The sequence below is a fragment of the Punica granatum genome, chromosome 7, assembly GCF_007655135.1.
Source record: "Punica granatum isolate Tunisia-2019 chromosome 7, ASM765513v2, whole genome shotgun sequence".
Lineage (NCBI taxonomy): Eukaryota > Viridiplantae > Streptophyta > Magnoliopsida > Myrtales > Lythraceae > Punica > Punica granatum.
In genome coordinates, this window is record NC_045133.1 from 28429393 (window position 1) to 28449067 (window position 19675).

At 36.0% G+C, this 19675-nt stretch overlaps 2 protein-coding genes across 15 annotated transcripts; one reads left to right on the plus strand and one right to left on the minus strand.

Annotated features, from left to right (window-relative positions):
• Window positions 1–2: 2 nt before the first annotated feature.
• On the plus strand, window positions 3–1520 carry LOC116214225 (heme-binding protein 2). Its single transcript, XM_031549586.1, has 2 exons — window positions 3–518; window positions 853–1520. Exons 1-2 carry the CDS (start codon window positions 151–153, stop codon window positions 1295–1297), a joined length of 813 nt encoding a protein of 270 aa, XP_031405446.1. The 5' UTR covers window positions 3–150; the 3' UTR covers window positions 1298–1520.
• An 11461-nt stretch (window positions 1521–12981) lies between these two features.
• LOC116214716 lies at window positions 12982–15090 on the minus strand. Of its 14 annotated transcripts, none has more exons than XR_004158324.1 (4): window positions 14882–15090; window positions 14234–14755; window positions 14054–14152; window positions 12982–13813 (listed from the first exon to the last, which is right to left on the minus strand). XR_004158324.1 is itself a non-coding variant. In XM_031550147.1 (4 exons), the coding sequence occupies exons 2-4, from the start codon at window positions 14704–14706 to the stop codon at window positions 13639–13641; spliced, it is 507 nt and encodes a 168-aa protein (XP_031406007.1). In that variant the 5' UTR covers window positions 14707–14755; window positions 14882–15085; the 3' UTR covers window positions 12982–13638. The 14 variants fall into 14 exon arrangements, 3 of the variants coding, with proteins under 3 accessions (XP_031406007.1, XP_031406008.1, XP_031406006.1); XR_004158322.1 differs by having other exon boundaries at window positions 12982–13818; XR_004158323.1 differs by having other exon boundaries at window positions 14239–14755; window positions 14882–15089.
• Between the last annotated feature and the right edge of the window lie 4585 nt (window positions 15091–19675).

Consider the following 19675-nt stretch of genomic DNA (forward strand, 5'->3'; position numbering starts at 1 on the left):
TATCTTTGCGCCCTCCTCCAACTCTGTCCCCGTGTCAATATATCTGCCTCTTAACCAACTAGACAAAAATGCCCTCCATTCTTGCGGAAAACACCGCTGGATTGCCACTTCTTACTTCTGGTCCATATAAATTTTACAAGCTGAGATGAGATGAGACCAGACCAGACGAGATCCTTCAGCTTGTTCAAGCTCTCACTTCTCCTGGACCTTCTCTTTTCTGCATTGAATACGCAACCCTCTCTCGGCCTTCAAACTTCCATGGCACCCTTCAGCCCGTTCAAACTCTCACTCCTCCTGAATCTCCTGTCAAATTCGGGTACATGGCAGGCCCCCAGGCATGGGAAGAACTTCTTCGGGATATATCCGCCCACATGTGGCCGCATCGAGTGCCCTACCTACCAATTGGTGCAGGCAGGGGATGACTATGAAATCCGCCGCTACAATTCCACTGTGTGGATGTCTACGTCTCCCATTCAAGACATCTCTTTGGTCGAAGCTACTCGCACGGGCTTCCTGCAGTGAGTTTCGATCCCCTAAGCTGAGCTGATCTACATGTTTGTCTATAAATTTTAAATGTATAATTATCCATATTCGATTCGTTTCATCGTTTTAGTCGAACATTTTTCTGGGTGACACCGGAGCTTTCCATTTGTATTGTGCCGGAAACCATTAATTGATTGATATTGTTGGTGTGCGTGCGTTCGTGGGACGAATAGCAGTTTAGCTTTTATTTCATGAACTGGAAGCATCGACTAATTGTTTGGGCAGAGCTTAAAAATAAAAATAAAAAAATAGAAAAAAAAAAAGGAAAAAAGAAATTTAAGTCCTTGATTCATTTTTGTTTTTTTTCAGGCTCTTTGACTACATACAGGGGAAGAACAGCCACAGCCAGAAGATCGAGATGACGGCACCAGTGATCAACGAAGTCTATCCAAGCGATGGCCCATTCTGTGCGTCGTCCTTTGTTGTGAGCTTTTATGTCCCGAAAGCGAACCAGCCCGACCCACCGCCTGCCAAGGGCCTCCACGCCCAGAGATGGAAGCCCACTTATGTCGCTGTGAGACAATTTGGGGGATTTGTGTCTGACTCTGATGTTGCTATGGAAGCGGCTGCCCTCGAGGGCAGTCTCAGCGGCTCAGCTTGGGCTGCAGCTATCGAGAAAAGCCGTGAGGGGAGCGACCACGCTTCCAATTACACTGTGGCCCAGTATAATTCTCCATTTGAGTTCGATGATCGGGTGAATGAGGTATGGATGTTGTTTGACATGGAAGGGGATGAGCATGAGCTGAAAATATGATGTGAAGTGAAAGTGTGGGAATCAAATCAAATTTCTTTCGAATGAAGAGAGAGCTCCTCTCTCGGGAAACTAATTATATACTTTCATGAGATGAGGGAGGGAGCTTTTAGTAGATTAGTTTAGATATTTATATTACATTGTAATGTTGTTGTATTAGTGAGGTGGGTTCAAATTCAATAACAATAACTCGAGTATGGATTGGATTTTCCTCCTATCGTATCGACATGGATTTGCATATATATATATATGTTCCTGAGCTGAAAGAACACGTGGATGTAGTAGTAGTAGTAGTAGTAGTAGTAGTATAGTATGGGAAAGATAAGGTTTGTGTTCGTATAAAAGTTGGCCAAAATCAGAAGTGGATAGACAGGACAGTAAATTAACTCGAGAGGTTCCAAAGTTGAAGACTGGCGAACTGGGTTTCAATTGTTAAACCGTGGAAAGTAACGCTTAAGGGGCTACATATTGCAAGATCGAAACGAACAAATTCCAGTCAATTTATCTGTTGAGAATTAAGTATAGGTGGCCCTGTAAACTAAATCAACTTTTGTTTCAGTTGAGTATGACAACTTGATTGAGATCCTATGAGTGGAAATTAGATCAATATAATGTCACGTACATTAGGGACGATACCATGGAAACCGAGCATGCTAATATTGCCATGGAAACTGATGATTCCATTTCAACTAGTTTCTGTTTCTTCCTATAAAATGTGGACTTAGAATAATTATTAAGACCATATGAGGTATGAAGGATTGCGTAGCTAGGAAGATTAAATTGACTTTCCCATGTTATTAATGAGTCTGATTTACTTGGCGATTCCATTAATCTAATTAGACATTTCCTTTTCCTTATTATACCGAGGCGGTCATTTGAAAAAAAAAAAAAGGGTTTGTCTATCTTGACCAGACTCAGTCCGTCCTCAAAGCTTATGACTCGAGTTAACGCATAGGTATGCCCTGGATGGTGTTTATGCAGCAGCAGAAGAAGAAGCTATGGTGTTATAGCGTCTTTCTTGGCAGCGGCAACAGCTTCTTGCTGGCGTCCACGACTATATATCTGTTGAACCAAAGCCGAAGGATAAAAAAGAATCGTCATCGATTTGTACGATAGGGAAAGAAAGGTTGCAGAAGAAAAGATCGGGAGAATATTCAAACAAAGAAATTACGAGGAGCAATTTCAATCAAAGGCACACGGTAGGCGAATGAAGGTGGAGGAAGTAAAGGAAATGAGCTTAATTATAGACACCGAAGTGGAGAATGCTTCGCTGCTGCGTCTGCGGTCTCTATATCTTGTCTTAGCTTCTCTGAGTTTGAGTTGCAGTCTTGTCTAATTTAATTAAACGAGCAAAGGTGGTATATTATTCAATTCATTCTCTGGGGGAGATCGAGCCCGAAAGTCCTACTCAAGCAGGTGCCGTGCCGATCGAGGTCAAGGAATTTATACTGCTTCTGAGGTGGGTGAGAAATTAAAGACTACTCGCGTGATATTTGAGGTGCCGCTGTTATCTCTTAAGCAACTTTCCAAATTCCACAATTCGATGATTAGTGGGAAATTGTATTATCTTGCATGAATGGATTATTCTCTGATGGGAATTAAATGTATTCTTGTATCGGGCATATATCGTATTGCACGCTACTCTTGAATAATCCTCGCATGGGAAATGGAAAAGTTGATGAGAATGATATTTTTATATATATATATATATTTATTTATTTATGAATAAAGTTACTTCTTTTGGATGAATGAAGGGTCGATCAACAATGACCCGGTGTTTTTGAGCAACGATAGTAATTTTTCCCATTTGGTTTTGCCATTATATATTACTAGTCGTTTTACTTGCTCTTTGCAGGGAAATATCACCCATAACAAGATTTTTTATATTTTAGAATTAAATTTTTAATAATTTTCAAGTTAAACATAAATAAAAAATTGTCAAATTCATCATATTGGATAAGCTCTATTTAGTATTTTATTTATATATAAGGACGAAACTTTATTCACTTAAAAGGCATTAATATATATATATATATATTATATTATATTATAGGGAAAATAACCCAAAATTTCAATCACAACAGTGAAGCTGTGAGGATACTTTCGATGCGTTTTTGCATTCTTGGAATTAGAATCAGTTACCCTGCCATGCCCATTTCCATGGCCTCTAGCATTTGTAGAACCTAGAGAAACCTTCCCATCACTGGCAAGCTTTTCTTTCTCTGATGCTTTCTCCTTCTCTTTTTCTTTCATTTTATCTTTCTCTTGATCTTTGAGCATGACAATATACGGTCTTTCACCCACCATCTCAACTTGGCATACAGCCTGAGCAGCCTCCATGAATATAACTGGGTCCCGCGAAATAACAGAACTCAAAGTTAAAAGAAAATTGCGGGGACTGACCCTTCCATTGGAATGTCTGTTAGCAGCAACCACAGGGCTGTGCCTTATCTCAGATTCCATTGCTTGCCGGAGAGTATTGGGATCTTCAAGCACATGACAGATAATAGTAGCAGCAACATTATCAAAACCTGGGAAAGGGCTACTTGTGGGCAAATTGCCGGAGAGTATTGGGATCTTCAAGCACATGACAGATAATAGTAGCAGCAACATTATCAAAACCTGGGAAAGGGCTACTTGTGGGCAAAGAGAGAAGTGATATGGGAAGCAAAGTCGTGAAGGAGGAGGACGAAGAAAAAGACCCACCGTCAGTTTATTTTGACGGCGTTAGAAGACGTTAGTAGGGTTTTTAGACGGAGTTTAACGGTGTGCTATATTCGGAAATAAAATTGTGATTCATGGTATATCGTGACAACTTTTAAAAACGTGCTAAAAACATGAAAATAAGGTAAAAACTGTGTTATATGGGGCTATTTTCCATATATTATATCAGTATAATTCATTAAAAAGCATAAATTATTTTTTTCAATGTTAACTCGGGTATTCGAAAGTCCAGTTTGGGCCTCGACTATCCAATTGAGTTGGGTCGGCCCATTAAAGGGTAAAACTCTCCTAACGGTGATTTAAAAAGTATAAATTATTTTAAACAAAAATAATGTAATTAATTAATATTTATAATTATCCAACAATTTTATTGTTTACTTATCATTTTAGTAATGCAATTTATATGAAAATTTGCATTTACAGTCTTCATTCTAAATTCTTTTGCAATACTTTTTTTTAATTTACTAAAGTGATTACTTAATTCTTGTTCAAGTAAATGTTTTTCATCAAATAATGCCAATTATTAAGTGAAAAATCATGGATAGCATGCTAATTATTTGAAAATATTAATTATAATGTTTTTGGGAATTGAATTTTATATATAGTTTATGGCTCTTGAATTATATGTTCATTGACTAATAAATGTTAAAATTGAATTGTAGAATCAAATAAGATTAATTAAGTTCAATACATTGTTACATATTTATATATATTTTTAAAAATTATCTACTTTATTTCGAGATACTCTTTTTAATTGTTACCGACATTTGCTAGTTTACTCCAAGATACTAATTAGGTCGAAGTCTCATATATATAACTTTAACCAGGTCGCTCCACGTGTCAAGCCTTACGTCGCTCTATGTGTCAAGTTTCACATCGCTGCATGTTTCAGACTCTGAACTCTCTATTACATGACTTCTCATTTACTCTATGAAGGTAGCTTCACACATAAGGAAACTTGACCGACAAGGATTAACTTCTCATTTCTCTCTTTGAACAAAAAAAAAGCAAAAAGAGAAAGAAAAAATATCAAATAGTTATCCAAGAAATTGCCGACTTCTAATTAATGATGAAATTAATTTACTAAAATATTAAATAATCATCTGAGCAGTTGTTTTTTATAGCTTCATGCACAAAGGAATTAAGTCAGATGGCCTTCAATAATTTTTAAGTTTTGGTCAATCAAAGAAGTTGCCGACTTCTAATTAGTGATGAAATTAAAGTTCTCTAAAACGAAGCAATTATTTTTTATAGCTTCATCATGGAGGAATTAAGCCAGATGGTCTTCACGAATTTTTAATTTTTCATCATAGAAAAAACGACAAATAATTAACAATAGATTATTAAAAATTCATGTATAGAGGAATTAAGTCATATAGCCTTTGCGAATTTCCAACTTTTGATTAAATGAAAAAAAATTACAAATAAATAACACAAATATTTAAAAATTTAATAAATAAGATCGGTGGGAGAGGAGCTAAGTCCGCATACTTATATTAAAATAATTTTATATTCATACAAACATATATATATATATATATATATATATGAGACCCTGACTTAGTTAGTATATTGGAGTAAACTAATAAATGTCAGTAAAAATTAAAAAGAAGTATTTCGGAATAAAGTGAATAATTTTTGAAAAAAAAATAAAACAATTTAGTCAAACTTGATTAATCTTAAGTAGAATTCAATTTTGTCAATTCTTAGTCAATAAACATATATTTCATGGGCCATTCATTTATATAACAAATCCAATTTGCAAAAATAATAATTAAAAGAAGTATTTCAGAATAAAATAAATAATTTTAAAAAATAAAAATATAACCATTTAGTCGAACTTGATTAATCTTGAAGTTAATTCTACAACTTAATTTGGTCAATTCTCGTCAGTAAACATACATTTCATGGGCCATTAAACTTCATAAAAATCCAACTTGCAAAAATATAACAATCAATATTTTCACATAAATTAATATGCTATCCATAATCTTTTTCTTAATAACCAGTAATAATTTGATGAAAAACATTTACTTGAATAAGAATTAAGTAATTATTTTAGTAAATAAAAAAAAGATAAAACATTGCAGACGAGTTTTAAAATAAGAGCATGATTCAAGTTTTCAAAGTAAAATACATAAATAAATTGCTAAGTAAACCAAAAATTTTTGGATAATTAAAAATTTTAATCAATAACCTTAATTTTGGCTAAAACAATATTATTATTTTAAACTAATCATACTAAATAATTACATTTATTAGTGTGTGACTATATGTGTCCTTTTGTTTTAATTCATTTCCAATATAAAAGCATATGTGTTTATGTAATTTTTCACTATTGTAAGCAGTGTTATCAGAACTGGACTGGACGTTAAACCGGAAGGAATATCGGTTCATGGATTTACAGGTCTAACCGGGGGTTTGATGATCGAACCGCATGTTTAATTAAAATATAAATTTTAGTTATATTATTAAAAAAATTGATTTATAACATACACCAATTCAAAAAAATTACACGGTTATTCAATAACATAAAAGTTTTAAACTGGAGTACATGAACCGCATGAGAAGCTTGGCTTGTGTGGTTAGTGAGTGGTATAGAGGTGGCTAGTGAGAGGTCAGGAAGTTGAATCTTGCTTCAAGCATAATAATTTTGAACATTTTTAAACACAAATAGCAAACCCAGAACCGATCGGTTCAAAGAGATTTTGCTCAAAATCGGTGGGTTCAATGGGTCCGAATGTTCAAATATGCAATTTGGGTATTTAGGCAGACTGGATCGGACATAGTGTCGGTTTCCGATCCGACCAATCGAATCGGCCGGTCCGGTTCAATTCTGATAATAAATGATTGTAAGTATCCAATTTAAAGGTTCTTACATACAAAAAAAAAGATTTTGTTGCAAGGATTAATTACAATATATTTTGATTAGTTATTATGAAAATTTTATTTATTCAATTATTTATAAATTGTTTCTTTGGTGAAAGAGGGAATTGGGAATGCAAATGAAAATTAATTAACGATTGCGTGTCACTTCCAAGAAAAAAGTTTTAACCCAATGAGAGAGATAAAGATATGAATAATTTTCTTAATTTTCTTATTATTTTATCTTTTCTTTAGATAAATAGAGAGATGAGAGCTTGACACGTGGCATTACCTCATTAATTTCAGGATGACACGTGACGCAGTCTCGTTAAATCTCGTTTTCCATTTTGCTATTATATATTATATATAGATATATAGATTAATTAACAATCTGCCCTGCCAAGCCAAGGTGGTGAGGGTGGACCTGCCTTCCCTTCCCTGCTAACACTCCACATGGGCTCTCCAGTTGAGGACCTCAATTTGGCCCAATTGGTCCCGAGCCAGCCAGCCAGCCCATGGTATGATGTCCATTATGATGGATATATTTATTCAAGAATTATAATGGGGGCTGCTTCTGCTTCTGCTTCTTGCTTGGAGTTGGACATCGCATTCGCTGTTCCCATCCCGATATAATCAATCGATGTATTCTCCCACCGAAGTCTGAAGTGAACTGAGATGAACCTATTGTTAGTTTATGGACTCTCTATTTTTCAGTCATCATATGAATCATTAGGGATGTTCATGGGTTTCAGTAAACGAGTTTTAACCCTGCCTAGACTTTACTAGGTAAATAAAGGTTTTGCCGTTGGGTTGTGGGAAGGGTTTAGGGATTTTTCATCAAAATCCTATAGGATTTTGAAAGAGTTTGGTTTTTGGCATGAAAAAATTCCGTCCCAAACCCGTTAAATTTAAATTACTAAAGTACTCCCATTAAGGAGCTTGTACAAGATTAAGTTTATGAAGTTGTATGTATTTGAATGAGTTTAGTTCTTTTAATGGAGTGAATTGTTCGAATTTATTTTAGATTGTGTTGGAAAAATTTGATTTCTTGAAATTCGTTTAATTTAATTGATTTTTTTATTTAATGAACTTGTGTGTTTCGTTTATTGTGGCTGTTGTTTAGGTTCTGTTAAGGTTCTTCAACGGTAGACATGAGTGTTTTAAATGTAAGAGGGTTCCCGGTGGAAATCCCTTAAGTTATTGAGAAGGGTTTGAAATATTTCCCATAAATTCTTAGCGGGTTTAGGGATAGACCCTCCCTAAAGGGTTTGGATTTGGGAAGAATCAAGCCATCCTAAACCCTACCCATGAACATCCCTATGAATAATGTTATTTTCAGCAACACCCCAAAAAAAAAAACCAACCCAAAAAAAAAAAGAAAAGAAATAGTTTTAAATTTTTTTTTGGATGAAAGATATCTTAATGTTTTTCTTCTGAATGAATCTTTCATAATCACTTAATTTGGTATTTCGAATTGGTGATGAAGGGGATAGTTAAGGTTTTAAAGAGTTCTGGCTGAATAAAATTTTTCCACACAAAGGAAAAGAGAGGATAGGATATTATATATATATAACATATACACGCCACAGTTTAGTTGTTGGGATAAAGAATGAGATATGATTTTTATATCCTAAATCCATGTTTGGTGCCCACAAGATAGGGATTGAGATTCATCGGGATTTATAACAATTAAGAACTTAATCCTAACTAGGAGGTGGGATAAGGGTGGATTGGGATAATAATTTACATGAAAAGACAAAAATGCCCCCATCCCTATTTCAAAATTTCGACATCTACCATCCTTAATTTTTTGTTTTTTGGATTGAAGTTGCAGAGGGGCAGTGGGACCCGAATGTCGGCCACCACTGCCCGAAGGGTCGCCGATGGCAACCTCGCCTGGGGTGGTGATGGCCCTCTATCTCTTTCTTTGCGACAAAGAGAGAGAAAAAGAAGGTAAATCGAGGCTACAGTGACCACTACAGTCTAGATTGAGATTGCTGGCAACTTTGGTGATAACTGATGATCTCAATTGAGTCAGGCCACTGCAGCCCCGATCCACGGTGGCGGCCCAATACCGACTACCACTGCTCCAGGCAAGGTCGTCGGCGATCTCATCGGAGTGATAGAAACCGATGTCAGGTCCTACCGCCCCTCTTCTTCTTCTATGTTTTGTTTTGTTTTGTTTTTAATTTTAATTTCAGATTATATTTTAATATTTTAATATTTCAAATACTTATTTTAAGGGATATATTAGTCTTTTCTTGATAGGTAAGGGATATGTTAGTCATTTACCTAGAATATCCTAATCCTAAACTTTAACACATTCCAAACGTTTGATTAGGATATTATAATTCCATGGGATTTTAAATCCTAGCTCATCCCATCCCTAATTCTATCCCACTCGACCGTCTCTAATAGATTGGATAGGATAGGAAAGTCTATGGTTTGGGCAAGAATATTATGAGAATAATAGCAATTGTCAGTTGTCAGAAAGGGAAATAGTAGAGAGTGAGAAGAGAGGAGACTTCGACGCATGCAATTCTCATCTCGATCATCTCATCTCGTCATCATGCATATATATGTACACTTGCTATTAATTTTCTTTTTAGAAACCTCCTTTTGACCACTTACTTAGACTATCTCCATCCATAATCTCTAATTGAGTCTTTAAAGTGACATAAAATCTACCTAACCAGTCAATACGATCTTATTATGATACTATTTTATTTCCTAAATAACCAAACGATATCTCTAATATACTCCAACTCAAGATGAGCATGTAGCTCAGTGAATTTGCTTATTTTGCGCGAATATGTGCAATCATTTTTATTTGGCGATGGTAAGGGCTCCTTACTCCGACAATAAGGTGCCTTAGAGGTTGAAAAACAACTCTTGACTTGAGACTTCTTGTTTTCGGATATCAAATAAATTGGCTTGAGCCTTCGCATATTCAGAAGTAAGAGAGATTGACTTGAGCTTTCTAGATTCAGAGGTCACTTATCATCGAGCTAAACGTTGCCACTAGCTCGATTGTTCTACTTTGATACTATGCAAAATTTCCATTTGACCTATAAGCAGGCCTCCAATCCAAAAACTCAAAATAACAGATTGTGACACTAATCTTTCATAAATTTAAGGAATTTCGAGGAAGGGATCTTGGTGCAGTGACATAAGGCATCGCCTGGAACCGAGAGGTCCTAAGTTCGATCATCGCCAGTAGGACTTATGTGCCCATTTATTTAACTTTATTTTCTTTCCTTATACTAGTCCTATGTGTCTCATTTATTATCGAAAAAAATTTAAGGATTTCCATTTCATTTTTTGATGGTGATTTTGACTATTTTTCTTAACACTCAAAAAATATATATCTTCTAATAATCTTGAGGTGGAGATTGGACTCTGATAAGTTAATTATTATTATAGTCATCTTTCATTATGGTCAAATGCTGAAGAAAATTAATGCGAAGTCTAGTATTTGTGCCTAGTATGCTCCGGACATCCTCCCGCTTTTCAGCTGAAGTGAGCCCGTAGCTTACCCTTTTGGGATTCCACCAAAGAAAGAAGAAATAATTTGTTTGGATTAATTAATAGATGAGATAGATTCTAATTAATACCTCATTCACTGAATCTCATTGATTTGGAGATTGGAAGGGTTGATTCTCGGTCTAAGAATCATGTTCGTGTCTAAAATTAATGCAAATAAAATATTCCATTTTATCCCTTCCAGAATGATGCACTACTTAAATTTATCAACATATAGATTGAGAATATTCTAGTAGAGATTAATTTCAGTTAATAAGATAATTTTTTTTTCTCTCATCGAAAAGACAATTTTTTTTTCCGAACATGTAGTATAAGACCTTTGTTTCTAAATGTTGAATGTAAGAATCACGAGCAGAGATGGAACTGAACAGTGGGTCGGTGCGGAGTGGAAAGGGACCGAAAACCATTCATCATGTGATGGAGTTTTTATCATCGAACCAAAGATAGAAAAGACGGGGTGAAAGAACAAAGAGAGGAAACCTTTATAAATTTGTTGATTCATTCCAATAGGAAGAGATTTGGTGAGTAGACAAACCGCTTTCCACAAAAAGATTAGGTTGATGGCTACCAATGCTCCTCCCTTGGACCATAAAAGAAAAGAAAAGAAAATATACTCCATTCTATTCGAAATCCAATTTGATTACTTCATTATTCCTCCAATGAAAAAAAAATCTATTTATATATATATATATATATAATTGTATCCCGACTAATAAATATGGTCATAAAAGTAAATGCCATAATATCGTAAGTTATAAAGGTAAATTTATATCTAAGTATTTTTGATTAATTTGAAATTGTTAATCAATTCCCATTTAATTAATATATATTTGATTAACAATTTATGAATGAAGAATAATTTACATCAATTTATAACAATTATCGTTTCGAGAAAAGAATGTTAGAAAGACAAGCTTGCCTTTTCTTTATCATCATAATGAATTTTTTAAAAGAAAAAAGAAAATGATGAATTTCCTATATGAAAAAAATCTGTAACACATAATTTTTGGACTTTCAAAATATATTTTAGTCGATGGACTTCTTTAACTCGAATTTCAGCCTCGCAACAAATGTAAAAGTATAGCTAATTGATTGATCTAAAAAAATGACATACTGATAAGTTATAATTATAGATTAAAAAAGAAGAATTTATCTTGAATTGCAATATATTTGCCAAAAAACTTATTATCTATATTTGTATATATTAATTAGTTTATGGACCAATTTTTTACTTGAATTTCAGGCTCAATATCAAATGAAAAAGCATAGGTAATTGACGTACCGATAAGTTATAATTATAGATTTAAAAGAAGAATTTCTCTTGAATTATAATTTCTTTGCCAAAAAAATCATGAATTAAAGACTATGAAAATATATATAATGTTTAATGGCAACATTATAACCGTTTAGTAAATGCTATAACATTTAATATTTGGAGCATTTACGCTCAGTCAGGAATAATTATAGTAACAATTTTTACAAATTAATAGTCTGGTATTAATTGGATTTTATTATGACTAGAATTGGTGATACTTAAATAAGTAATTGCTACAATCAATTGTATCCTTGATCACGCACACACATATACACGAGTAGGTTTAGAAAAGCTCAATTGCCAAAGAGGGACATCATGATTTGGTATTCCCCATTTTCTATTTCCTGCTGCAATGGTATGTAATACTTTCTAATTCTCAGATTTCTTATTTATTTATTTTGCTTTCACTTTGGTGTAAGGTGGGTGCATGTTATGGAGTCAGCTTTGAAACAAGCAGAATGAAGTCTTCGCATATTAGAGTCCATGCTTTGTTTCTATTAGTATCGAGTAATTTTCTTACATGCGTTGAATACATTATTTTTTAATGCATTCATTCTTCCATATTAATTATTTTTTAAGCTAATAAGCTAATTGAATCTTCAAGACAAAAGTTTTACGTTATTTATGTGTTTTAACTTCATATTAATGAATTTGTACTTTTAATTCATCCTTGAACCTTCGTCAATTTTTGTATAAGAATGAAATCCTCTATTTCTAATATAAGAGTAATCATTATTAGTTTCATTTTTTCTATTTTATAATTACTCATTTGGCTTCTAGCTACGTAAATCTCTTAAATATGTATATTTAGCACACTAATCCATGTAGTAAATATTGTAATAAATATGAATTAAGTAGCAAAAAGTTGGATGATGTGAGGGATTATATAGGGAATTTGTAAGAATATATACCAACCAATAATTATGTTTCCAACTTACCGAAAAATAATTATGTTTCCAGCGACATTTATACATTTTTCTTGGATTCTTTATTTTATAAAATCATACTTTATTTTCCAGACAAACTTTGGGCTGTTCTTTTCTTTCGACAGCATCAGTTCAACCAAGAATTCAGTTCTGTACACCCGGCCAGGCCGGGGATGTAAGATAATATTTAATAAGAGTAGCATATTAATTTCTTAATTACTTTGCCGCACTTTGGCATCCAATTAGGTCTTAGCTAGGTGAAAATATACCAGCAAAAACCGATGCATTAATTAACTTCAACTTAGAGACATACATATATAAGCTATCATGTATATACCTAAAAGCAGGATAAGCTTCTTCATTCAACGGAAAAAGAAAGGAAAAAAAAAAGAATAAAAAAGATATGCAATCATGCATTTCACTTGAGCATTAACAAAACCAGATCGGACATATAACAAAGAAGAACATTAATTCATTAGTTCAGCCCTTTCCTTTTCCACAAGTCCCCGAATATTCTAAACCCCGAGCCTCCTCCATGATCTCAACCCAGATAATCGGCTACCTCAACGTAACTATCGAAGGATGTCTAATAGTAAGGCAATATCATCATCCTTATTATCCATTGACCCAATATGTCTCCCAAAAATCCTAGTCTCCTCCTCCTCTGCACATGCAGCAAGCATTTCAGCTGTAGCATCTGCTTCTAATTTCCGCTTCTCCGTCTGCAGCCTCAGCTCATTCATCTCTTCTTCGAGCGTCCTCCTGATTTGTTCCGCATTTTCAAGCTTTTTGTTCAACTGTCCGACATCTTCTCTGCTTGATTGTAGCTCTTCTATCGCTAGACTCAGCCTCAAGGCTGTCTCCTCTTTCTTGTTCTTAGCAGAGGAAATGTTCATCGAGGCTTCACTCAACTGACTTTTCAGGCTTTCTCTCGCCTGGCGGGCTACTTCTAGTTCTTTTACTCTTTCATCCTACTTGTTTCTAAGTGAAGTTATTTCATCATCCTTCGTCAAAAGTCTCGAATCATTGTTGAAGACCTTTTTATCTGGCTCCAGAATCACTGTCACTTCAGCCAAAGGCACTCCAAAGACATCAGTTTCCTGCTGCGGCTGGCTCTCACCACCCGCCGTTTCCTTCACCGCCAGACTCCTCTTATTACAGGATATATCACAAAGATATATTGCCAAGATTAGCGGAGATATGTTGTATATATAATCATAGCTAGCCTTATTAGTTACACATATATTAGGCAATATATATATCTTTCCTCTTTTCCTTTGTAAACCAGTAATATATGTACATGATCAGAGTAATGAAAGGATTTGAGCTTCTAGTCGACAAACTATCATGGTATCTGAGCAGTGCAGTTTTGGGTTTGAGTTATACCTAGCCTAGAGTTGTTGTGGTTGTTTGTGAGTGTTGGTCGGGATGGAGAAGGGTGAAGAATCATTAGGAAAGGGCAGCATTAAGGCTGTCGGAGTTGACCTGTTATATATCTATGTTGTCAATCCATCAGATTATACTGGAGTGAGTTTAATCAATTGCAAGTTGAATGGCTCGAATTACCATACATGGTCGAGAGCCATGATGACAGCGTTAATAGCCAAGAATAAGGTCGGAATGGTGGATGGATCAGTGCCAAGACCACCAGAAGGCCATCCCAACTGGGCACGATGGGGTATGCGTTGGTAATATCGTGGATATTCAATACACTGGATCCTGAGCTCCAACCTAGTGCGGCTTGTGCAACAGTGGCACAAACGTTGTGGGAAGATCTTCGTGAAAGGTACTCGCAGGGGAACGAGACAAGGATTTATCAGTTAAAGGCCGAGATAGGAAGTCTGAAACAGGAAGGCATGTTGGTTCCAAAATATTTTTCACGGCTAAAGACTCTCTAAGATGAGCTAGACAATTACCTGGAGATACCGACGTGCACATGCTCGAGGACCAGGATGTATGCGGCACAAAGAGAGCAAGAGAAGACCCCATAAATTTATGATGGGATTGGGGTCTGAATTTAACACGGTGAGGTCGAACATACTGAGCCACGAGCTTGCCCACTCACTGAACAAGGTGCTTGCTATGATCCTACACGAAGAGAGGCAAAATTTGGTTGCTTTATCTCATGAAAATATCGCACCAGATGGAGCGGTGTTCCTGATCAGAGTGGCAGGGAGGAAATTAGAGTTGCAGGGGAGCAACAATCAGACTTACGGAGGACAAGGAGGAAGCAGAGGAGGAACGAACAGGACCAAGGCGTGCTACCAATGTTGTCGTCCCGGCCATATCAAGAGCTCCTGCTAGCTGCTACATGGCTACCCCGCGAACTGGGAATCGAAGCCAACGGAGGAGAAAGGGAAAGTAGGGTTTTCAGGGAGAGAAATGAGAGGGACGACAGGAGGAGGGCAACAACGTGGAGGTGCTCTAGGCTCGACCTAGCTCGGTGGGCTGCAGGCTCATCAGGCACAATTAAGGCAGTCCAACCTAGGCCCAAATCAGATTAGTGGGCTGCAGGCCCACTAGGTGTAGTTGGGGCAGCCTAGTAGTAGCGGGATGAACAGACTCTCTCGTCTTTTGGACTCGACGTTGCAGAAGTTTCTTGATTTCCTTGGTCCCAATGATGATAATGTGCATCCTAATACTAATAAAAACTTTATTTCGGTAAATTTTAGGCATGATTGGGTAATTGATAGCAGAGCCTTTAGGCATATGACATGACGTGCATATTTATTTGTTGAGTCACGAGTACTTACCAAGAGGCCGAAGATTCATATACCGAATGGAGGAATTTTTTATGCATGCAGAACTTGACAAATACATATAGGCCCTCTCGTTCTCTCGAACGTTTTATAGGTTCCGAAATTCAATTGCAATCTCATTTCTACATCCCAGCTATCTAAAGATTTGGATTGTTGTGTGATATTTTACACCGATTTTTGTTTGACACAGGACTGCCCCACAAGGAGGACGATTAGAGTGGTTGAGCTCCAAGGGGGTGTGTACTATCTTCGGCGAGTGGCCATCCGAGAGCAGGCTAATCGGGTCATCAGTGATGAGACAAATGATTTGTGGCACATGCGACTTGGACATCCATCATGATGAATCAAATTTAATGGTATCAATTTAGAATCGAATACAGCTACAAATAAGGAGTGGGATGTTTGCGTCCGAGCAAAAGCAGACTCAGTCAAGTTTTGACTTAAGCATGAATAAAGCTGTCTTTCCATTTCAATTGATTCACTGTGATTTATGGGGGCCTTTTAAGGTGTCATCTATTTTCGAGCTCGTTATTTTTTGACAATTGTGGATAATTATAGTCGTGCAATATGGTTATATTTACTGCGGGAAAAATCAGAGACACAACGCCATCTTATTAATTTCTACAAATTAGTGAAGAATCAGTATAATCGTACTGTGAAAATAGTGCGAAGTGACAATGAGAAGGAATTTATTTTGCGGGATTTGCAATATCATTTTTCCATCAAAGGAATCATTCACCAAACATCCTGCATAGACACGCCCCAACAAAATGGATGTGTCGAGCGGAAGCACAGGCACATATTAAATGTTACGCGATTATTACCTTTTCATGCAGGACTTCCGACTAAATTTTGGGGAGAATGTGTCACCACGGCGGCGCATTTGATTAGTGTAACTCCTACACCACTTTTGGGAGGTAAGAGCCCATACTAAGTTTTGTTTGGAAGGCCATCGAATTATTCTAATTTGAAGGTATTTGGATGCTTATGTTATGCTCATGATAGACCGAGAGACAAGGATAAGTTCAAACCTCGTTCTCGTCGGTGCATGTTCGTCGGTTATCCATATGGCAAGAATGATTGGAGAGTTTATGACCTTAAGAAAAATAAGATATTTGTGACTTGAGATGTTCAGTTTTGCGAGAGGGAGTTTCTGTTTTTGCATATGAATGATACAGGCAAGAAAGATACAGTTCAGGTTTGTTTCTTTACTGACACTAAGAGGCATGTCTGTTAGGTAAGGAGTTAGAGGGAGTCGAGATTTGAAAACTCGGCTGAAAGAGAAGGAGAAAATGGGCTTTCGAATCCTTTAAGTCCAATGGATAATCAAAGGGAAGTGAGTGACAAGCTAGACCATACTAATCTTACTGATGGACAGTCTAGAAGAAACGATGAACCATTGACAGAAGAAGTGGAAGGCCTCGGATTTTCCTTATAGATCACACATTGAAGTGGAGGTTGCGGAACAAACATTACGGCATTCTGATCGAGTTAAGTCTGCACCCAAGTATTTGAAGGACTTTGAGGTTCGCATTCACACCGCCTTACACAATCCAGTTATGCCGATCCATGTCCTACTCTGCTAATGCAAGATCAAGTCAGTGGAGTATTGTTTTGTTGTATCATATATATTCTTCTCGATCAGTATCTCTCTTTTCAATATGGCAGTCAAGGTTGTCAGAATCATGATTCTATCTAGAATCGGTCGAGGGTCATAGAATCGTGAATCGTAGAATCGAATTGTGAATCGTAAATCGTAGAATCGAATCGTGAATCGTAAAATTCTACCTGTAATTAAAAAAACAACATATATGTATATATACACACACCAAATCCCATGTCAAAGATAATAAAAATAAATATCAAATGACAAATCTTCTATTTCCTACTTCGTTCGTCAAAATCAGATATGTGCTTAGTCTTCACAAGAGAGCGCTCCCACTATAACAACTTCTAATAAAAATTGATATAGTATCGTAGTCACGAATCTTGTAGGCGAAACTGCTTTTCCTCCCTATCTTCTTCTTGGTTTGTCCTTTAATTGAATCATTTTTCTCTGCACTTGTCAAAAAAAATTCCAGCTAAAATCATCTCAAACCAGACGGCAATCAAGAATCGGTTTGAACCTAATTTGAAGTAATTCCATAAACTTTCCAAGTCCCTATCACTTACAACCATGAGACAAGTTTCAAACTTTTCATAAAATAAGAGAACCAATGAGCAATACCGTCGCACAATGAGAGATGTGAGGAGGGAGAGAGAGAGGGAGGGAGGGGGGGCATACGACTTTGGGGTTGAAATCAGAATCGTAGAATCGGTCTGATTCTACGATTCTGCGATTCGAATCGCGATTCAGCCACGATTCTACCTTCCCAATTCATGCCATGGAATTAGAATCGCTAGCCACCCCTTAAATTGTAGAATCGTAAGATTCTACGATTCGAATCATGATTCTAACAACCATGATGGCAGTCATAAAAAAAGAAAGATGAAAGTAAATATACATCTTCCTAGCTAACATCTATTCAACAACGAAATGCCAAACTCCTGTCCCGAGGCATCTGCAAAAGAGCGAGCAGATGTTCTTCTATCACCTTGACCTTGACCTTGACCTTGACCTGGGTCTTGGCATTAGCATTTCTACACACCCACTTAAAACCGCCTCCTCCAAAGTCTGATGAAAGCTGTATATATGTATCCAGCTAGAGGAGCTGAACCTTGAATACATATTTTCATCTCGGAAGCAGAACTACAGCTAGAATTCAATTTAATTCAATTCAATTTTGCGGGATAGGATAGGGATATCAAGCAAAAAACCCGCACTGCTAGACTAAAAATAACAATTTCAATAGCTCAGAACCAAGAAAGACGATTATTTTGATAGGATTTGGCTAGGCTAAATCATGAATCATATATTCATGCGCCCCCCCCCCCCTTTTATTTTTCTTTTTTTAATTCCTAGGTGCCGAAAAGAACAAAGAAACGTGATGATGAGAAAAAGGCAGGAAAAAGAGTTAGCTAACCTTTTCGTCGTTGATTATTATACGTAACAATGAGCATGCAACAACTGTAAAAATTGCATTAACCAAAAGCAAAGCAAACCCATACCCAAGCAGCGAATGCTAAAAAGATGGAGACAACAGTGCTGATGAGCTAATTAACTGGAACACTGTGAGCTGGATATTATCCACATCCCCACATATATATATAAGAACTCAACGAAGGAGATACTTGAGGAGAAGAGGAGGAGGAGGAGGAGGATAAAGCTTGAGAAAACTATTACTATGTCATTCAATGATCATATTGCCATCAATATGGTCCTTCAAAAATCATTCCGCCCATCAAATTAATCATCCATTAAAAACACCTATAGTATTGCTTAATTCCGTCAAATAATTTCTATAAAAAATACAAATAAAAATAGAAAAAAATATATTCGCTGAAACAAAATATCGGTAATATCTCACTCCAACACATGCGATGTGATTCTGTCAACCGCCTGATAGTCTCCATCTCCACCTCCATCTCCATTCATCTTCATCTTTCCCATTGATATTGAGAAGAAGAACAACAAAGAAACCAAGCAGACACATACGTTTTCAATATGAACATATATAGATTGAGTGTTATAAAGAGAGTGTGAGAGAGATTGAGAGAGAGCAGTTTTTCTTTTGTCTAAAAAAACTTTTTTACTATTTTTATTTTTATTTTTTTTATCGAAATTATTTGACGGAATTAAGCAATTCTAACATTTTTTTTAATGGGAGATTAAATTGATGGAAAAAATCTTTGAATGACCAAATTGATGGCAATATGATCTTTGAATGACCATATTGAGAGCAAAAATCATTGAAGGACCAAATTGATGGCGATATGATCTTTCGAGGACCAAATTAAAGGACCAAGTTTTGAACTTTGAAGTAAAGCTAGTGGTGATCATTGGAGGGACAAACATCATCGATTCCATTATTCAATAAAGATAAATTTTGGGATGGTAGAACAAGTGGTATGTCTTTATTTATTTGTTTATTTATTTTTCGATGCAAGAAGGGACAATTCCATTTTTTTTAAATTTGAATCTTCGAAATGGGACACGTTATTAGCTGTATTATGTCGCTCCCCCTCACTCTCTCCTTTCACGAGGAATTTTTCTCCTCCCCTCATTATTATTAGATTCTTTCCAAGTTCGAACCTTTTCTTCCTTGCATATGCCTGTAAGCGTAGGATTGAATTTTCCACCCCCTACAAA